This window comes from Melanaphis sacchari, unplaced genomic scaffold (assembly GCF_002803265.2).
Source record: "Melanaphis sacchari strain LSU unplaced genomic scaffold, SCAv2.0 Contig51_pilon_pilon, whole genome shotgun sequence".
In the NCBI taxonomy this organism is placed as follows: Eukaryota; Metazoa; Arthropoda; class Insecta; order Hemiptera; family Aphididae; genus Melanaphis; species Melanaphis sacchari.
In genome coordinates this window covers 329,133-349,356 of record NW_020271353.1, presented here as the reverse complement: position 1 = coordinate 349,356, position 20,224 = coordinate 329,133, and the positions used below count along the sequence as shown (strand labels likewise).

At 27.0% G+C, this 20,224-nt stretch overlaps 1 protein-coding gene across 1 annotated transcript in view; it reads right to left on the bottom strand.

Moving 5' to 3' along the window:
- Nucleotides 1–2,961: 2,961 nt before the first annotated feature.
- Nucleotides 2,962–20,224, bottom strand: part of LOC112599468 (ryanodine receptor) — a 55,490-nt gene continuing 38,227 nt past the window's right edge. The window contains exons 74-98 of the mRNA XM_025346386.1: nucleotides 19,964–20,051; nucleotides 19,710–19,889; nucleotides 19,498–19,574; nucleotides 19,281–19,435; nucleotides 19,131–19,219; nucleotides 18,751–19,066; nucleotides 18,027–18,097; nucleotides 17,897–17,962; nucleotides 17,658–17,737; nucleotides 17,409–17,570; nucleotides 17,139–17,295; nucleotides 16,780–16,985; nucleotides 15,871–16,074; nucleotides 14,894–15,055; nucleotides 14,669–14,824; nucleotides 11,883–12,012; nucleotides 8,357–8,476; nucleotides 7,892–8,268; nucleotides 7,587–7,745; nucleotides 6,891–6,951; nucleotides 6,640–6,786; nucleotides 6,392–6,523; nucleotides 6,114–6,270; nucleotides 3,386–3,551; nucleotides 2,962–3,124 (exon numbers count right to left, since the gene is read on the bottom strand). Of these exons, the coding sequence (XP_025202171.1) occupies nucleotides 2,962–3,124; nucleotides 3,386–3,551; nucleotides 6,114–6,270; nucleotides 6,392–6,523; nucleotides 6,640–6,786; nucleotides 6,891–6,951; nucleotides 7,587–7,745; nucleotides 7,892–8,268; nucleotides 8,357–8,476; nucleotides 11,883–12,012; nucleotides 14,669–14,824; nucleotides 14,894–15,055; nucleotides 15,871–16,074; nucleotides 16,780–16,985; nucleotides 17,139–17,295; nucleotides 17,409–17,570; nucleotides 17,658–17,737; nucleotides 17,897–17,962; nucleotides 18,027–18,097; nucleotides 18,751–19,066; nucleotides 19,131–19,219; nucleotides 19,281–19,435; nucleotides 19,498–19,574; nucleotides 19,710–19,889; nucleotides 19,964–20,051 (3,781 nt within the window). The remainder of the gene's footprint in view (nucleotides 3,125–3,385; nucleotides 3,552–6,113; nucleotides 6,271–6,391; nucleotides 6,524–6,639; nucleotides 6,787–6,890; nucleotides 6,952–7,586; nucleotides 7,746–7,891; nucleotides 8,269–8,356; nucleotides 8,477–11,882; nucleotides 12,013–14,668; nucleotides 14,825–14,893; nucleotides 15,056–15,870; nucleotides 16,075–16,779; nucleotides 16,986–17,138; nucleotides 17,296–17,408; nucleotides 17,571–17,657; nucleotides 17,738–17,896; nucleotides 17,963–18,026; nucleotides 18,098–18,750; nucleotides 19,067–19,130; nucleotides 19,220–19,280; nucleotides 19,436–19,497; nucleotides 19,575–19,709; nucleotides 19,890–19,963; nucleotides 20,052–20,224) is intronic.

Below are 20,224 nucleotides of genomic sequence, written 5' to 3'. Positions count from 1 at the left end.
CAAACTAAAGTAATGTTTATGTTAGGGGCCTTAAATATTATTGTAATATTACGAATACAGGGTAATGTAGTCTGCAAGAATTGATTTCTTGAGATGAATTCCAATATTATTATTATTATTATAAGTTGTAGAAAAATCTGTTGATTATTATATTTTTTTATAGCCCGTGGTGGCCAATTGACAATTATTTTTATTATTATTATTTTATTATTATTTTTTATTGTATGTCAAGAAAAAAACGTGTGTGATTTCTTATTGTATCAATCTTTGAGCTTGAGTAAAATAAGTAAAATAAATCAGTGTACGTTAAAATAAACCATATAATTTGTGTAAGATGTAAATTATAAGAAATGCGTATTTAATATATACTATATTTTAGTATTTATTTTATTCATATTCACTTAAGTTTGTATTGCTATCATAATTTTTGTAACATATTATATATTTTTTTTATTTGTAAATAAACCAAATAGCTAATTATTTATGGAATTATTATCATTTATGGCGATTTGATAATCGTGTTGTATTTTGAATTGATCTGCTTAATATACCTAATCTTGTTTATAGCACGTAACATATATGGTGTTGAGCATAAAGAAAACTGTAATTAACTAATGGTTTAAGTGGATAAAAGTTACATCTTATATCTATTATTTTAATAAACATGCATTCATTGAATTTGTTATTTCGTAAACTTAAGTCATCAGTTAATCATATTTTTTTTAAATTTATTATTATTATTATTATCATTATTTTCACACAACACTGAACAGTATAAAGTAGAGAAAGGACTTTATGTTCTAAAAAAAATCATCAATTATGTATAAAAAATTATAAATATGCCTCTCCAAAACATATTATTACTTTAAAAAATTAAATTTTTTCTTTAAATATTCAATTTATTTTATTATTTTTATTTATTAAAAAAATATAAATCATGTTTAAAAATAATTGATAAATAATCCTCAAGTATTTATCTTACTTAAATCAGAATTTCACTTAATTATCAATATTTCTTTGGTGCTGTATCACTTACAAAAATTAATACATTGTCATGTTGAACATTGTTAGGCCATAATAAAGTCATTGATTTATCAAATAATTTTGCTATTGTTGAGTGATAAACTTTTTTCAACATCTCGGATGTCAACAGCATATTTTTTTCAGAATAATTAATTTATAGTGTTAAATAGCTACATGCCATAAATTGCTATTGATAGTCTCGTCAATGGATATCCATATTTTTTTCGTTTGAACAATGACCCTATTATTTTTCGTCAGGCACATATCTCTTTGCATATATTTTTCCAAAAAACTCTTAAAATAAGACATGTTTTTTAGTTTATAAAGTGGTATACTTGCAGATAACAATATTTTACATTAATTTGAATTACATTCCGATAGTTTTGGGTTAGGGTTTTTAGTGTTTTTACCAACTGTTATACATTATTTATTTTTTTTCTTAATGTGCTGTACTTCTGATGACGTTTTTATCAGTTTTTAGGATACTTGAACGTTTTTCATTTGCTACTTTCATGTTATAGATTTTACAAAATAAAATAAAATTATCCATTGAAAGTAAAAATTCATTAAACACGACTTCAAAATTGTATAAGCTTTTAACAATTTTTCTTTTAACATATTGATTTTGTTAATACATAAATTAAAACTAACCTAACGCGATAAAACGTGATACACACATGTATTACGTTCTCTTGAATGTTCTAGAGCTAAATTATCATTGTACCACATACTATTTGTTATAAAAAATACGTAATAAATACTTGAATGTTATTTAATCTACATAATGACTATTAAAATACAATTTAGTCTTTATCATCATTATGACAAATTCACAGTTTAATATAATAGTTCTTTGTATGATAAATATTGACTCATGAATAATATTCATTAAAGTGCTTAATTTTCGTTAAATCACAAATATATGCACTAAAAACTTAGAGCACCTACTGATCACTGACGTTATGAAATTAATTTTGTACTTCATAAGTATACGATATAGTTAATCAGAAAAAATATGCAAACACACGAAAGTACTATACACAATAAAAAATCTTATGGATAAAATGTTTATCTATTCCTTTATGGCAGTAAAACTAATTAACGATTGTAATTGCATTGTTTTATGATTGTCATTGACAAAAATAGAGGTTTTGATACCAACAAATAAATAATAACTTTTTCTACAAGTTTAATTATAGGTATAATACTTTGGTCTTTTGTTCAGTTTGATGAATATGTTTCATTTATACGCATATCTACAAAATACATTTTTATTTAAACAACGCGTATCTAAATTCTCAATCTTATAATGTTTCGAATCTTCATTATTTTCTTGATTTCCTCTGTACTTAATGTATCTTTTATATTATTATTATACTAAAAGTGTAAACGGCACTGTTTTTATTAACCTCCTATTATAATTAAGAGAATTGAGAAACATAATTATTCAATTATTTTTCAGAAATATATTAAATAGTTTTTCGATTCTCCCGAATAATTATTAACACCGTAACTTTGTAGTTGGCATATGATTTGCCGTTAAAATCGTGTTATACCGCGGTTGCGGTGAGTTTGAATTCAGGTTACTGCTGTGGTCGTGATGCAATAATATAATAATATGTAGGTACCTAATATTATTATTTAGAGAAATTGAACGAATAGATGAATGTTAAGCCTACCTATGTTATACGTTCAATGAAAACACGGATAAAAGTATAGTATAATATTATAATCTATAATATATGATACGTTTCTACTGAGAAAATCGAACAGCGAACAATAAAATAATATTTTAATGATTTATAATAATAATAATAATAATAATGACCGCGGACAATGACTATATTAAACGACGAAAGTCGAGAAACGTTGGCGCGTATGTAACAAAACACAATAGAAAGTATTATTTCCGGGCCAATCAAATAAAAAACACTATCATTAGACGCCTCCTCCGCCGCCGAGTTCTTCTTCGTACTGTTTACGGAAACAATCTCCTACCGGGAAAAAGTCCCAACACCGTTGCTGGTACATATTCCATACGTATGTTTCTTGGCCAGTATATTCCGTGTCCGGTTTGTTGATCAGATGCATAAGGAAAAACCTGTAAACGTCGTGACACAACAATAAGCGAATTTTCGTTGTAGCAAGGGGGATAAAAAATGAGTTTTTCATGCGATCATGTCACATATTATCTGGACTCTCCAAAGTTCGAGGAAAATCGATGAATAGGATGTAAAAGTAATAATTTAATCTGACCTGATCCAAAGTCATTTATTACACCGCTGTGGAGGGTTGATGTAGGTACGCTTAGTCGGCGGGTTACTGGTAATAATAATATATAGATACTTGTATAGGTACTCACATGTAGTTGGCGAGGTTGTGTTCTTCTTGCACGTGTGTGTCAAAACCATGAGGCACTTTATCGAAATAATCTTTGCCGATGCCGCAGATGAAACAATTGGACTCCATGTCCTCCTTGACGCTTTCCAGTTGGTCACGAAGCTCTCCGAATGCGTCAATGATCAAACCTTTAACAAGAGTAGATATTGTTTTAATGGCTAATATGTATAGCAGGTATAGATATAGTTACAGTTGCTATAAATATCTATATTAAAGACTAAAATATATATTTGTTTATACTACACAACTTATATTAAACCTTGCATTACCGTGTCGAGCTATGCCTCCTCCCAAAAAAAAAATTTAAACCATACACATAAACATGCTTTAATCAAAGTTTCTTTACGAATGATATATAGTACGTTATTAATCTGTGTAAACATAGTTAACAGTTAGTTTATATATATTACGAGCAAACCTCAGGAATGCCCCAGGCAAAACGCGAACTGTCCACGATACTTGAGCAAAATATCATATTTCGGCTTTTGCCCGGGAAAACTTAGTTGTGACCAATCTTATTTGGGTAAAATAAGGGTCTTCAATAATATAATATTAAATATAAATAATTTTAAGATAAATTTTATAGTTCAAATAAAATTAAATATGATTAAATATGCATAAATTATATTAAAAATATAGAGGTATTAAATATAAATGTATAATGTTTATTTCAAAAATTAAAAAAACTAATACATTTAATTATAAAAATATAAAAAAAATATATTTTTGAGGTTCTTAGGTATACGATTAGTTATTATGCTCCCGCCTTCAATATTATACCAATCAGATAATGTATTGTATTCTATACTTATATCTATAATGGAAGGAGTAGATTTAATACGATGCAACGATGAATTTACTACGCGTAGTTCTTAATTATCGAAATAAAATAACGATAAATGTTACTACGGTTTCGCTTAAATGAAGTTGGTCATAAGTTCATAACTATAATTCCAACAAGGTAAAATCGGAAATATGATATTTTGCCCAAGTTTTGTGGGCAATTCGTGTTTACCTGGGCATTTATGAAGTTTTCCCATAACATATATATTATGTAGAAAAAATATTTTACAAAATGTATTGATATATAAAAATCAATTAATTAAAAATAAAATGAAGAAAAAAGCTGTAAAAACAATTTGACCATTACACACTTAGCATTTCGTACTACATATAATTTTAGTCCCTAACCTATACCATACATTATTTGCCATAAATAAATGATCGTTAAATTGTTTTGACATCGTCGGATTTTTATGAAATTAATTGGTTACCTATACACTTTCACTGATATGTTAAAGTTTTAACCCTAGTCCTTAAGAATCAATTTTTAGACGTAATTGAAATGATTTCGATTTTACTACTATTATAATTTAAGTGGATCTAAAGGATCTTAAGGATAAGCGCACCACTTTCATTTTTCTCTCTCTAACTAATGCGTAATCATATTAGCATTTTTTTTTTTTTTTTTTTTTTTTATTGTTATCTGTAATTTTTTTAGTTAGTGATTATAATTCAAAATTATTTTTAAAACCAAAAAAGTGATTTTTAAATTAATTTGTTTCTATTCTTAGCATACTAATAAGATTTAAAAATTTAAGTTTGTATTGAGAATAACACTGAAAGTTAAAATAAATTATGATTACATTAAAAATAATATTTATTGAAGTAAATTATTGCCTATTTTTTAAAAATATAATTTTTTAACGCGTTTATTGTGTATTTTTTACTTATAGGTAAATTTTTATCACGGAACTCTTATTATTTAAAAATCTATTAATGTTTTTGAATTTTTTTTTACTTATTTTTAATTTAAATAAAACAAAATTAAAAAATATCCTTTTTAATATTTTTTATCATATAATTTTTTAAGTTTTTTTTTACTTTTGTAATGATTAAATATATTTTTAGTTTCATATTTTGAAGCAAAATATTTTTTGGTGTATTTTAATTTAAATTCAATTAATTTTTAATCTAAATTCAGACAAGTAGTTTTTGAATTTTAAGATTTTAAAACTTTGGTGAGCGAAATAGTAGACCAACATTATGTATATGACTCCAATTAATATGTTAACTTTAAATACTTATATCCGACTACTTGTTTGAATTTCGATTTTTAAGCATTGGAATACTTGGAAATACATTCTGCTTCAAAATATGAATTTAAAAATATATATTTGCATTCAAAAAAGTAAAAACTTAAATAATTATAACGATAAAAAAATATATTTAAAAAAAAAAATGTTGGTTGTAAACTATGTAAGAAAAATATTTTCAAAAACATAATACATTTTAAAATAGAGAGTATTATTCAATTCAAAAATCACTTTGTATAAGTTTTTCATTCTTAATGGACATTATTATATTTTTATTTTTGATTTATTTTTATATTTAAAGGAATTAAATACATGTTTAAAGTTTTTGTGTCCATATTTTACTGATTTTACCTCCAAAATCTTTTATGCCTTAATTATTAGACAATATTATGGCATTCAAAAAAAAATAACATTTATGTTGAAAACTAAAAAAAAGGTTATTAAGCTAAATATATATTTTATATTTGGGAATACAAAACAGTGTTAATAACCCCCCTTCCCACATTCTTCACTAGATATTTATTGACTATTCCTATCATTCCACCATATTCACTCCACTATTTTGAATTAATAAAATGATGATCACGGCTATACCTTGAATAATGGCCAAAAGTATAATAATGACGAAGAAAAAGAATGTGATATCAAACATTATCCTGTAAACTTCGTAATCATCGCCATCGGGGGATCCAATTTCGTCTCCGATACCGCCACCAGCTCGCACACCTTTGTAAAGATGGAATACGAAACACTAAAAAAAAAAAATCACACGCAAACCGATGATAATATTAATTATTCGTTTGTTTGCGTATATAGAGCTAGAATAGTATAATATTATCGTCTATCGATGTTTAACGTATATTTTTCAGTACCGTTAACATGTCGTGACATTTTTTATCCACTTCGTCGTCTTCTTCTTGGATGTAGAACTTCCTGAAGAAGTTAAATGCAATGACTGTATATATGTATACTATGATTGTCAATAGCAAAACGGTTAATACCAGCTGTAACAATGTAATGCAAAAATAATTTAGAATACAAACGTTAATAAGCAGACGACGGGACGAAAAATATAGAGATGATCTACAGCTTCATATTTGTGGTAGATGTCTATGCCTACCTGTTTTCCGTTATGAGTTACAGATTGTAAGATAGTTCTTAGCGTTTTGAAGCCAACGGCTACGTCCAGTAGATGAGCGGCAAAAAAGAAATTGTTAAAATTTCCCAGAATCGAAAATGTGAAATACCACAGACTGTACAGGAATGCCTATAATGAAAATGGGCGTTTGAATTTTTCACCGGAATATTATTTGAATTGCAATAATTAATAAAGTTAATATAATAATAATAGTTTGAATCGTTACGACGTACGTTATCTGTTATCGTGACTCCAGCTTTCCATACTTGATATCTCCAGTCGATATTAATTACACTAAAACGAAAACACAACATTTTAATTTTACATTTACGGCTATTTAAATAATTCTACGCAATTTTTGGTATTCTGGCACTCTGCTGATAATAGATTATATTCTTATATTTCGTTTCAGATAAATTTAATTTTGTAATACTTAATTAACATATGATTAAAAAGATATACAACACAAAGTTATTTTTTGTTTTAAGTGAATTTGATTCGATAATCTGCGTAATAACATTGATCCAAAATCACTAATCCGGATATACCTAGTTATAAAAATTGCACATTTTATACATTTTTAATTGAAAAAAAATTTGTAATATTTGAGATTTTGATGAATTTTGTTAAAATTCTAACTTTACGTACTTATAAATAAATTCCTATTACGACTCTAAATTTTAGTTATTTTTTAAATTAAGAAATTAACTTTGTAATAAATTTTCAAATTTTTTTAATCATTCCTAATTTTCTTATCGGTATTAAAAAAAATTAAATATTGAAAATTTCGTTGTTACGTTTAGGGCCAAATTTTGAAGTTACATCACTAGTTATTTTACCAGTGTTAACTATTATGGTAAGTATATAATTATTTATTAAATATTTCAGCTATATAATACTTATCAAAATCTTTCTCAGATTATACTTACAAATTTATTAAGCCCGATCCTTCTTCATTTTCTTGAGTGCTAAATGATGTTTTCTCCATGCCCAACAAATTACTTATAGAATCAAAATCGTACGTTTCACTATACTTTTGACGAACTTTTTTCTTCGCAAACTTGTCCCAATAATTTACGGGAAATGACCTGATGACAATAAAATAATACTATATAGGGTGAACACCTTAAGTATATCTATGTACTTGTGCCGTATATCAACATATATTGACATTTAAGCGCTGTCACTTAGGACTATTAAACATAACACGATAAAATTTAAAATAGGTACATACTTGGCGGATATCACTAACTTATCCCAGTGTGATTTTATGTCATCGTCTTCCGGCTGTTCGACAATATAAAGACCGTCGAATTCTAATCTCCTTGCAATTTCTTTTTCTCGTTTAAATATGGCTAATGGTACTTTTAGATGATAATATGCAATCAACATTGCTAACGAGGCCAGAGAGTGAAGCAAAGCCGCGAGCCGCATAACATGTGCCATATAAAAGAAGTCCTCATTGACGTGTACTAGTTCCAATGCTCCGTCGTCATCAACCATTTCGGTACTATTTGAATCGTCGATATCATCATTGCTGATACTAGTCGAGCCCAGTGCAAAATCGTTGCCGTCTCCATCATCTGATAGATTTTCGGCAAGGGTTGTCACCTGTGTTGAAATGAGACAAAAATAGCATTTTTTAAAATAAAAAACCTGATCTGACGTTAAAATATAGTAGCCAGTATATTATAAGTACCTTGTAAAACAATAGTATAAAATTAATGCAGAATGCTAACACTAGTGCTACGTATTTTAAATTATAAAAGTTTCTTGCCAAAAAACTCAACGCACGATGAGTGTATGCATTGATGTCAATCTAAAATATGGAAAAACAAATTATTAGTGTTGTGTAATAATCTAGAAAAAAGATTATATCTATATGATTGCTTTAAAAATGTTTATAGTTATATCATTACATGTAATTTTCTCAAAGGTGATCAAATTGGAGAAAGGTGATAAGGGTTTTATATCCTCTTAGCCTTTATGAAAATCATTTTAAATATTAATTTATAATAGTACTAGCTGACCCGGCCACGCGTTGCTGTGGCTAAATGTTCTTATACTTGATATTAAGCTGACAGTCTTAAACTTTTAAACGTTAATATCTAATTTTTTAAATTATAAATACTTTTAATTTTTCAATTTAATTTAACACCAATCGGTGCACAATGCTTTTGGTTAACCTGTCTTTAGCTAACACAAATAGATTCGACAGTTTCCCAACACGTGAACACGCAACATATAGTTGCCCATGAGAAAAACATGAATTTTCCAAATCTAAACCACAAATGGACATTGTTTGACCTTGAGATTTATTTATAGACATGGCGAAAGCTAAACGAATTGGAAACTGCAGCCTTTTGAAGGGTATGGTAGAATCTGATGGTATCATCGGAATACGTGGCAGCAGGACCACTTTTCCTTTAAACTTCCCAGACAAAATGGTTGCTTCAAGAATGTTTCCGGTAATCTTTTTGATGACCAAACGCGTACCGTTACATAATTGAGGTGGCTTCAAATTACGGAGGAGAATAATAGGGGAACCAATCTTTAATCGAAGATTATGTGGTGGCATTCCAGGGATATCTAATGAATTTAAAAATTCATTCGGAAAATTTACACTTTCATTTTCGTCAACAACAGTATCGATTGATTTAAATGGCATCAGATCGCCTGGTAACAACTGTTGTATCTGGAAGTTAATTTCGTCAACATCTACGTTTTTGGCTGCCAAAATCGCCCGTTGACTAAGCCATTCATGATTCAAATAATTATTCTGTATATCCGGGAAAACACTCTGAATCAAATCATTTTTATCCTGAACAACAGTGCAAAAATTGTCCGCGAAAGTAGAGCGAGGTATAACCGGTAAGGTCTGCCGGAAGTCACCAGACAAAAGTAAGATAGCACCACCGTAAAGTTTATTATTGCTGTTTTAATCTTGCATAGTTCTGTTTAGTGCTTCAAGTGAATATTTGTGTGCCTTTGTGCACTCATCCCAAATTATTATAGAACTCTTCCGCAACACTGCAGCTATTCCACTATTCTTTTTGATGTTACACATTGCATCTGGTTTATTATGAACGTCCAATGGCAGCTTGAATGTTGAATGTGCTGTTCGCCCACTATCCTAAAGTAGCCGCAATGCCTGACGATGCTACAGCTAATGCGATTTTTTGTTGCGACCGTATTTTGGCAAGAATCAACGATATTAAAAATGTCTTACCGGTTCCACCGGGTGCATCCAAGAAAAAAAAACCGCCTTGTTCAGCAGCAACAGCCAGCATAATCCGTTCATAAATAATTTTTTGTTCTGCTGTCAGTAATGATTCACTGTTCATGATAATTGTTGCTAAACTTCCATGGTCATATGTGTGTATCTTACGCAAAAATAATTTGGAATCATCAGAATTGCCAGTAAGAAGGGATAATAACGGCTCCGGCGGAGCGGGTAGAGGTGACAGCACAACTTTTCCTGATGCGCAGCACATGCCGGCAGCTTCATTCCGAAATTTCAATGCCTGACAATATTGACATACTTTATCCATTCCACCGATAGCAATCATTGAATGCGCTGAGTAGTTAATATCTGGTGCATAATCAAAGGCAAGCCGAACGAATGATGCACGTGTTAATGAACGGCTGATCCGTTGCCTTTGTCGATCTCTTTCTCGTACTGTAGCTATGTTTCGTTCTCGTGCCGCTCTCGTTCTCGTAATATTCTGTTGCAGACGTTCGTCACGCTGTTCTTGAGATTCTCGTGCACGACTTTCTGCAGTCCTAATTCTTTGAGCTGCATTTCTTGTTTCCATTTGTTCTGGTAATTGTTGAGCTCTTTCAACACGTTTGCGTCGTGACCCTTTGCTGCTCGCGTTGTTGAAGTTAGATTTTTTCGGTGGCATGTTATCATAGCACATAAATAAATAAATAAATAAAATAAAATAAAATAAATTGAAATTATTGTGGCCATGGTAACGTAACTTTTATAATATTTTTTTTTTCGATTTTTATCGATATTAATCGATTTCAAGCCCTGCTATTATCGATTTTTGTATTATTATTTATATTTTATTTTTATCTGCTAGAGGGTGCCACCGGTGTAACTAGGTTTTTGTCTCTAAATCTCTAACTCACAGGAGTTAGGTCCATACCCTATATCCTGTCTTTTAAGTTGGACCAAATTACACGCGGTGTAAAAAATTTCATCAGAATCGGTTAAGTGGTTTAGGAGTCCATTGAGGACAAACATTGTGACACGAGATTTATATATATTAGATTATCCATATTTTTGGTTATAATATTATAAGACTATTATTCTATAAAGAAAGTAATGTAAATAATTATAGTAATAGATTTTTTTTTCAATCTGATAAAGTATGATTATCTATCTACTACTTTCAATACCAAATTTATATATAAATATTTTTTTTTTATGATAAAAATAATTAACTCTGGTTAAGCCATAGAGGTAAAAAGTAAAAAACTGTACATGTTGCTTTAAGTTAAAAATAAATATTTGTATAGATAATATAAGCATAAATTACTAATTCAAAGTTCAAACATAAAATATTTATATTAATATCATTAAGTATAAACTATAATTTTTTAGGTATGTTCTCATTTCTTTTATAGTTAAATTTAAGCTATGTTTAAAATATTAATTCAGAACGTTAGTATTTAATTATTGTATGATTATGATATTATTTTATAGTCGTTTCAATAGCTTTGTCACTGTTGATCATTGGATTGTAAGAATAACCCCAAGTGAAGTATTAGATAATTGGTTAAAAATATTTACCTATTCATTAATTTAGGTACAACTGTTACCTATTAATTAACTTTTTGATTTATGATTTCAATCAATATATTAATCTATATACCTTAAATTATTTTTTAATTATCAAAATATGTGTTAAAAAACAGTTTTAATACCTCATTTTTCTCCGATACAAAATCATTTAAGCACAACTAAAGTTCCTGTGTCGACTATGATATCGGTTAACTTTATAAACTCAATTTAAAAATTAAATTAAACTATCAATTTTTATTTTTATGTGTATATTATGATTAATAAATTCAACTTAAATACAATTTATAAAATGGTGTATTTAATTTTGATTGTTTAACATGTTGTATTTCTTATTAATTGGATTGTATACGCAGTGTTCAATCCAAAAGAAAAAAAAATAAGCGTTAGTAGGTATAAAATAATGTTTAAATACCGTAGATAATGCACTAGGATTTTCGACAGAGTTCTTTTGTTTGATTTCTGCTTCTACAGCTGCCATAACGGCTTGTTGTTGAGCCAAAACTTCAGGGCCAGCAATAGAATCTTTTCTGGCTGACTCACCTCTATAAATTAAAATATACAATAATAACGAAACAAACTTAAAAAAAGTTAAATTATTTTATTAAATTATTAAAATTATAACATAGATAAAAATGTATACGATGCTACATTTTTAGTATTTTATTTTTACATTGTGAAATGTTAACCTTTGACCATTATAAAATGGTAAAGTATAAAATAGATATTTTTAAATTTTAAAGGTAGTGTTTGATTTTTATTAATATTTTATACGAAATATTTTTTTGAAAATATAAAGAAAAATTATCATAAATATCTAACGTTTTTTTTACAATCATTATCATATATGATTAATATATATATATATGTCGTAACCACTTAATGAATTTGATCTTTTCAAGAAAAGATGACCATTTCATAAAATGGAAACGGATTTTTTACACTTCGTGAAATTCGAAAATATTTCACAATATGGTCACTTTTTCATGAAATGGTCACTCTAATTTAATATCGTGTAATTTTTTCACAATGTGGTCATTCACTTTGTGTATTGAAAATTGAAATACAATATTTATTATACACGTAAATGTACAAGCTTTGATAAACATAAATGTAAGTTATTTTTATCTAAAGTTAACTGAAGTTATTATATAGGTATTACATAATATATTTATATCTATTATAGCTATATTTTATAAATATTTTTAGATAATTATTTTATTTTATAAATCAATTTTTAAAAATAATTTTAGCGTTTAAAACTTTGAATTAGGTTAAATCATTGATTTTTAAACAATTTTCAAAGTTTGTTAAAATTCAAATTTATTTCTTTCTAATCAGTGTTAATGCTTGATAGGTTGCTTGTTTTATACTATAATGCACTAAATGATAACAATAATTTGTCTTAATATCAAAATTGTATTGTACATATTTCAAATACCTCCACATTCATTAAAATTAATTTTATTTTGGTCTTTCAAAAGTAATGAATTTACTTTTAAATTTAGTTTACCATACGATACATGTCTTGATGGCTCACTTAAACTATGTATTTTTCATACTATACTGTTTTTACTTATTGAACAAAAACATATCACATACATCTACTATCTAGTTAAAAATTAAAAATTGTATAGGTACAATAGGTAGGTAAATTTTATGTAATGTATTTTACTTATGTTCTGTAAATATAGTGTGACTATAATGTGATCTATCGACCTATCATTTATATAATTATTACTATACAATTTTTAGTGCATAGCTTAGTTTATCAAAGCTTGTACATTTACGTGTATAATAAATATTGTATTTCAATTTTTAGTACACAAAGTGAACGACCACATTGTGAAAAAAATTACACGATGTTAAATTAGAGTGACCATTTTATGAAAAAGTGACCATATTGTGAAATATTTTCGAATTTCACGAAGTGTAAAAAATCCGTTTCCATTTCATGAAATGGTCATCTTTTCATGAAAAGATTAATTTCATCAAGTGGCTACGACATATACATTGATTTTTGATTGTAAGTAAAGCGATTAATTATTGATTTTACAATCATATGTGTTTTTTGTTTGTCATCACTTTTATGGCAATAAAAATGCTTTGGTTTTAAACTATGAGGAAGGTTTGGGTACCAATTTGGATGTAGTTTTATTAAGATTATGCTTTTTACAACAAATATAAAATTAGTTTGCCAGTTTGTGTTTGTGAGTCATGTGAACTATATATGGTTTAAATTTGGTTATTCTTGTATTATTATTTCTCAATTATTAATATGAATGTTTCGACTATGATTTATTTATATCAACATATCATTAAAAATTAAGAGATGTGTGTAAGTATGTTTTAAAAAAACCTATAATTAACCTATTACTTAATGAATAAACATGTACTAATATAAAAATGAAACAATTTGTGATGGTGAATTATAATAAGTTCTTAAAAATAGTAGAACATGGTATTCAGAAGGAAATATTATGACAACCATATTTTTTGTGATGTTTTTTTAGAAAGGATAAAAAATTTTATTTGATAATATAATTGTAGAAGATTGCGTTTTAAATTTAGAAGAAGATAAAAATAATTTGGACGAAGACGATGAAATGAATAATCAAAATTATGGATAATGAATTTAGAGATTAACAATTTTTAGTTAATATTGCAGACGTGATAACATTTTGGAAAAATAAATCGAAGAGCGCCTTAGGTACTACTAATAATTATATTAAATTTAGTTGTATAAAGTATTACGATATTTTCCAATAAGTGTAGAGATACTCAACTTTAAATGAACATATTACTAAACAATAACGGGAATCAAAACTCAAACAATAGAAGTTTTTCAAAAGCATATTAATAACAGGTACGTATAATATTAAAATACGCAAAGTCACTTGCATATTAAAATCCCAATTTCAGGAAATGTGACGACTCACCACCTAAAGAAAGTTTATTCGAGTCATTCCTCAGGTATGTAAGAAATATATATATAATATACACATAACCCAAACACTATTGATGAATAATGTACAAAACAAATTTAAATGCATTGTAAAAGTAAAACAATTTTAATTTGTAGATAACATATTCAATATTAATCCAAAATAAAATTATGGTACCTAGATAAAATATTTAAGGTAGATAGCATATTATACGAGTACCAAATAAAAGTAAATAAATACTTCACTATGAACTTACACTAATAAATCAATAAACGATGCTTGTAGTTCCGAGCTATCCTCCGATTTCATGCCGTCTTCTTTTTCGTGGTTTTCCGTCGACGTTTCGTCTTTATCGTCCCCAACTGTGGTTGATTTTAAATGTTTCGAATCAGGTGAACCAGAATTTTTTCTGCTACAGTAAAATTATTTAAATCGTTAACTAGTAGATATACGAGATGAAAATGTGCTAAGATATACACACATATTACTACTGTCTATCAAAGCGGACGGCGATTCTTCTATTCCCGAAGATGGTAATGCAGGTAGCATTCTGAACGATCCGCTCTTTTCTTCTACGACTTCTACAGTTGTTTCTTCGGATTGCGTGCCACTCATTAATTGCATGAGAATACGAGATATATACCTAAATGTACATAATAATAGTATAATATTTATATTTTGCATTATTAGTTATTTTGAATCGTATAAAGTATTGAGAATTGCTTCGTTTGACACAAATATATTATAATATAATATTGTGTTACGAACCTCTGAATAATAAGTAGTATTATATTTTATACATTATTAACATTTTTTTTTTAAATCATGGCAAAAGAGTGTCTATTAGTCGTGTGTAGTGTGTACATTAAACAACTATAATAGAATAATGCGATAAAATGTCTTATTTTGGAACATGTTTGTAAATATATAATTCAAGAAAACTTTTTACATAATACTGAACGTATTGTTTTCATCTTATAATGTAAAACTCTAGCAAAGCTAAGGAAAAAATAATGTTTTTTAAGTTGTTAGTTTTAATATCATAGTAAGTTGGCCGATCATGAATTTTAAAATAAAATAATAAAATATTAGTAACATTTATGCCATATCATTTGATTCTACAACTGAAATTTTGGTTTTAAAGTGAATAATACGTTATAACTATAAAAAGTAATACGATCTATAATTTGAAATTAATCATAACTCGTTTTAAAATTTAAATGTTAATACAATAAAAGGCTTCAACATGATTTAGTCAATATTATTCTTACTAAGTATTGAATTTGTCTAACAAAAAGTCAATTGTTCATCATTATATTATTATAATTAACAACTCAAAATGAAATTTGCTAAACAATGATTTGCTTTGTTATAAGTTTCTATGATGAAGACAAAATATGCAAATATCCTTTTAATGTTCTAAATTGGATATTTTTTTTTTTATAAAACATAACAAACCTTAATACGTAAACTCCACTATATCCAGTGTAGAATATCAAATAAAACCATAGTTTGAAAAATGAAGTGATTAGTTCAATGATACTCATTTGTTGAATTTCATTGATTTTGTTTTTTATGTTTGTAGGCGACAATACGAAAAACAATAGTTGGAATCCATATTTGATAGTCTGTATGCCTCTTCGAATGGGATCTTTTGCCGTCCTTTAAACATAAGTGAATTTATAAATATGAATACAGATTGTATAAATAAATGATCTATAAAACAAAAAATATAGTTTGTATTGGTCAGTTTTAATTTGAAAAAAATTTGTGGTATCATACTAGTTGTGTACTAAAAAAATTATTAACAATAACTTCACTAAAATACCTATACATAATTTTATTACAATAGAACGCAGTGTTATGTTTAATTAACAAAAAGAGTTATTATTTTATTTAATAAAACTAAATGTTTATAGTTTTATACAACCTTGAATCTACATATAAAATATTACATTACTTAATACCTAATGTTATAGTGTTTTGTTTCTAATTTTCTAAACGGTACTCGGTTCTATGAATAACCAATATCTGACTTAAGTATAATAAGTATACACATTTATTGATAAATTATTATTACATTATTACATTTTATAAAACATAAATACTACCATAAATATACATTCGCTATATTCAATCTGCTTGATTAATTTTACTTTTTAGACTTTTTTTTCTGGAGCAAAAATTGTAAGAAACGCAAACATTTTTTGTACAATTGACGTATTTTTTTGAATAAAATATTCATTATTTTTTGAAGTGAATGGAGTGTATAATTTAAAATAATTTATACAAATATTATCAGAAAAACTGAGAAAATATTATTTTTCAATTATTTTAAATACGTTATGAGTTTTAAAATCATCTTACTTGTTCTCTTCGTCGTCTGCGAGATAAGTGTAAGCTGTTTTCCTAGATTTTCCACCACCTATACCAGATCCATCATCAACTGCCATAAGACCACTGGCGTGTTGCATTTCAAATATAGCGTCTTCGCAGAAATTAACGAATGCTTCTAATTTCTCTTTATCACCACCTTCGGTAACGATCGAGTAAAAGAACGCTCGTTTAGATTCCTAAATAGCATAACGTACACGTATTTGCTATTAATTTATATTATGTATACAATTCATATATAAAATGGGATAATTATTATGAAACGCATTAAAATTCACGATTTTTAAATTTAATATAAACTAATTCACACTACATTACACATTTATACCTACCCTAATTTGAGGTTTTAACCACTGTTCGATATTTGATTCTTTAATTTCGAAGTACACCCGTTCTATGCGCTTACTTCCTCCAAGAATTTCAATTCTACCGAGGAAAGGTTGGAAATAGTTCAAAACACTGCTAGCTGTTTCTAAAAATCTTGTTAATCTAAATTCACAAATATCAAGATTTAGTTAATAAAATTATTTGAAATCAATATTTAATTTAAATGTATAATATATATTATACATTGCTATACTATAGGAGTATTAAAAAATTACCTAGGTTCATTTGGCATGTGTTCCGAAAGATTAGTTAACAATACAGCAAGATTAAAACCAATTTCTTTGGATGGCTCGTGGAATTGATCAGTGAAGCCAATGTAATCAATTTTCCCATCGTGATTAGATTCACAACATTGTAACATAAATTCGATTTCCTCTCTGAAAAATGTAAACATTTGTTTATTGTGAAATAACTTTTTAATAATATTGATAAAATAAATTTTTTTTCTTAAAGGTAAGACATACGCAGAATAACTTTTTTGTTGTTCCATTTTTTCTTTAAAATCTTTTGGATGTACCCAACCATCGTTGTTAGGGTCAATTTCCTATAAAATATAACAAACACATTTTTAATATAAGCAATATAATTTATTTTCAAATATTAGACATTAAAAAGATCAATAACGTTATTATAACCAACTAAAAACTATTGTAATTGTACGTGTATAGTGATAATACTGTAATTTTTAGTTTAATTTAATTACCGTAAAGCTTGCTGAACTCGTTAAATCTTTAAGTTTCAGGAACATATCAAAATATTTCAATATCAACTAAAATAAAAAATAAAAACACTATTAGTTATTTTAAATTCAACTTTTAATGAAAAATTTATACCTCGACATTTGACGCTGATTCTACTAGAGTGTCAACCATTTGTTTACCAATTGTTCCATTAACAACATTTCCTGTGCAATTAATATTTGTTATAGTCAAATAGATAAAACGTACGACATGTAATATATTGAATTCATCAATAGATTCTTTATAAAACTTTAATGAATATCGTATCATAATGTAATACTATTATATTTTATCAGAATAATTAAAACAACTTATAATATATAAATCAAATTTAGTTTTAATAAAGTAATAATAAAATAAAAATTAGAAGGTTTATATCTAGTCCAGTATAATCATTTAGGTTTTCGATATAAATTCACTATTAAGAAATATATTATACATGTTTTTTTATCACACAACATTTTTAGACTGGTATAATTTGAAAAAACAGAAAAATAACAATTTTATTTTTATTGTAAGTAGAAATAAAAAAATATTTATTTTTAAATTTTTATTAGAAAGCATAATATTTTTTTTAAATAACAATTAAATATTCAATAGTTATTTTAATATATTTACGTACTCTATTATTATAAAAAAAATATTTTTTAAATAAACTTAGGTGTAAAATTTAAGTTTTTAAAATAATACATTTTTATTAATTATCTACGTAGATAATCGACTTAAGTTATAAAAAACAAAACCTAGTTTTCTTTAGTTCTTTAATTTATTATTATCATTCTGATAGTTAAGCCAAATATGTTTTCTTTATAATTACCTTCTAACATAGACAGCATCATCGTTATCATATCTTTTTGCAAATTCAAAAGTTCTTTTAGTAAATCTACTTGACTAGAATGTTTCGATAATTTATCTTGCATATGGGAAAACAAAAACAAAAACCCTCCAACAGCATCCCACAGCCTTGAATGAGCTAGGGCCTGTTGATTTTGAGTACATGGTCCTTGAATTACTTCGGATAGTGTATTAAACACTTGGCTGGCGACTCCGATTGCTTTGAAGAAATTTGCTTTTCCTGCTGGATCGATTAACTCTTTGCTTGAATAGTGCCAATAAAAATCCATTATAGATTCCTGAAATCATGTCAATCACAAATTGATTAATATTGCGCTATTAAATTTAAACATATCTCCATACCTGAAGCCTAAGTAAATAATCCACAGTACAAATTACAACATTTACAGTTGTAGTATTTCCTGCTTGTGTTCTTAAATAATTTTGCCATTCTAAAAAATAAATTGTAAACTTTTAAGAATCATTTTATAAAACAAAATACTTGTTTTATACCTAAGTTATGTCCTTCACAGGTTAATTGAATAAATCTAAATAGAGTACACGTAAACTCTGCATCGTGCATATTTTTTTCACCAGCAGCACCTTCCGATCCTACTCCCAAACCCTCCGCTTTGGTATTTCTTTCAAAAGCGTCCAAATCAAGAACGCTAAAAAATAAAAGTAAAATAAATCATTATAGATATACATTTTTTTATTTTGATAATAGTACCTGCAAGAGTTCATTAAACCAGCAACTGAAGTAAAAAATCCAACATCCTTCTTTTCTTTTAAATGATTTAACATACCCTATTAAAAAATACTATTATTTAAAAGTTATATAATTATATTCAACAAGAAATGTTTTTAACGAGAATAATTTATGTTAAATAATTATTTTACTATTGAAAATAAAAATGCATAATAATTTTCAACTATAATTACCATTTGAATGTCTAAATTACCGCCACGTAGAACTGCGATTCCCAATTGAAGCGTTTTCATAACCATTTCGCTAGGTATACCTTTACAAGCTGATATGTGCAATAAAACCATTTCTGCGACACCACGGTTAGCCAATCGAGCTTGGTGAAACAACAGTTTTTGTTTTTCCATTTCTTGCTCCTATGTGTAATATTATATTAAAGACATCATCAATAAGTACTATAAAGTTTAAAACATAAATATAGACACTTTACGTGAATAGAAGCACCGCCTTCTTCTTCTCCGTTACCATTTGAACCTTCTTCTTCGTTATTACCTTCTTCTTCTTCTTCACCACAAGATCTATAGCAAAAAATTATACAAAATTATATTAACTGAAGTGATAAAATAAAATCTAAAACGAGTTAAAGCTCCGACATGAATGCTATTACATATTATTTAGGTACTTAAAATTAAATTGAACTTTAACCCTTGTCTTTTGAAGCAAATATGATTTCGTAGTAATATTAAGTATT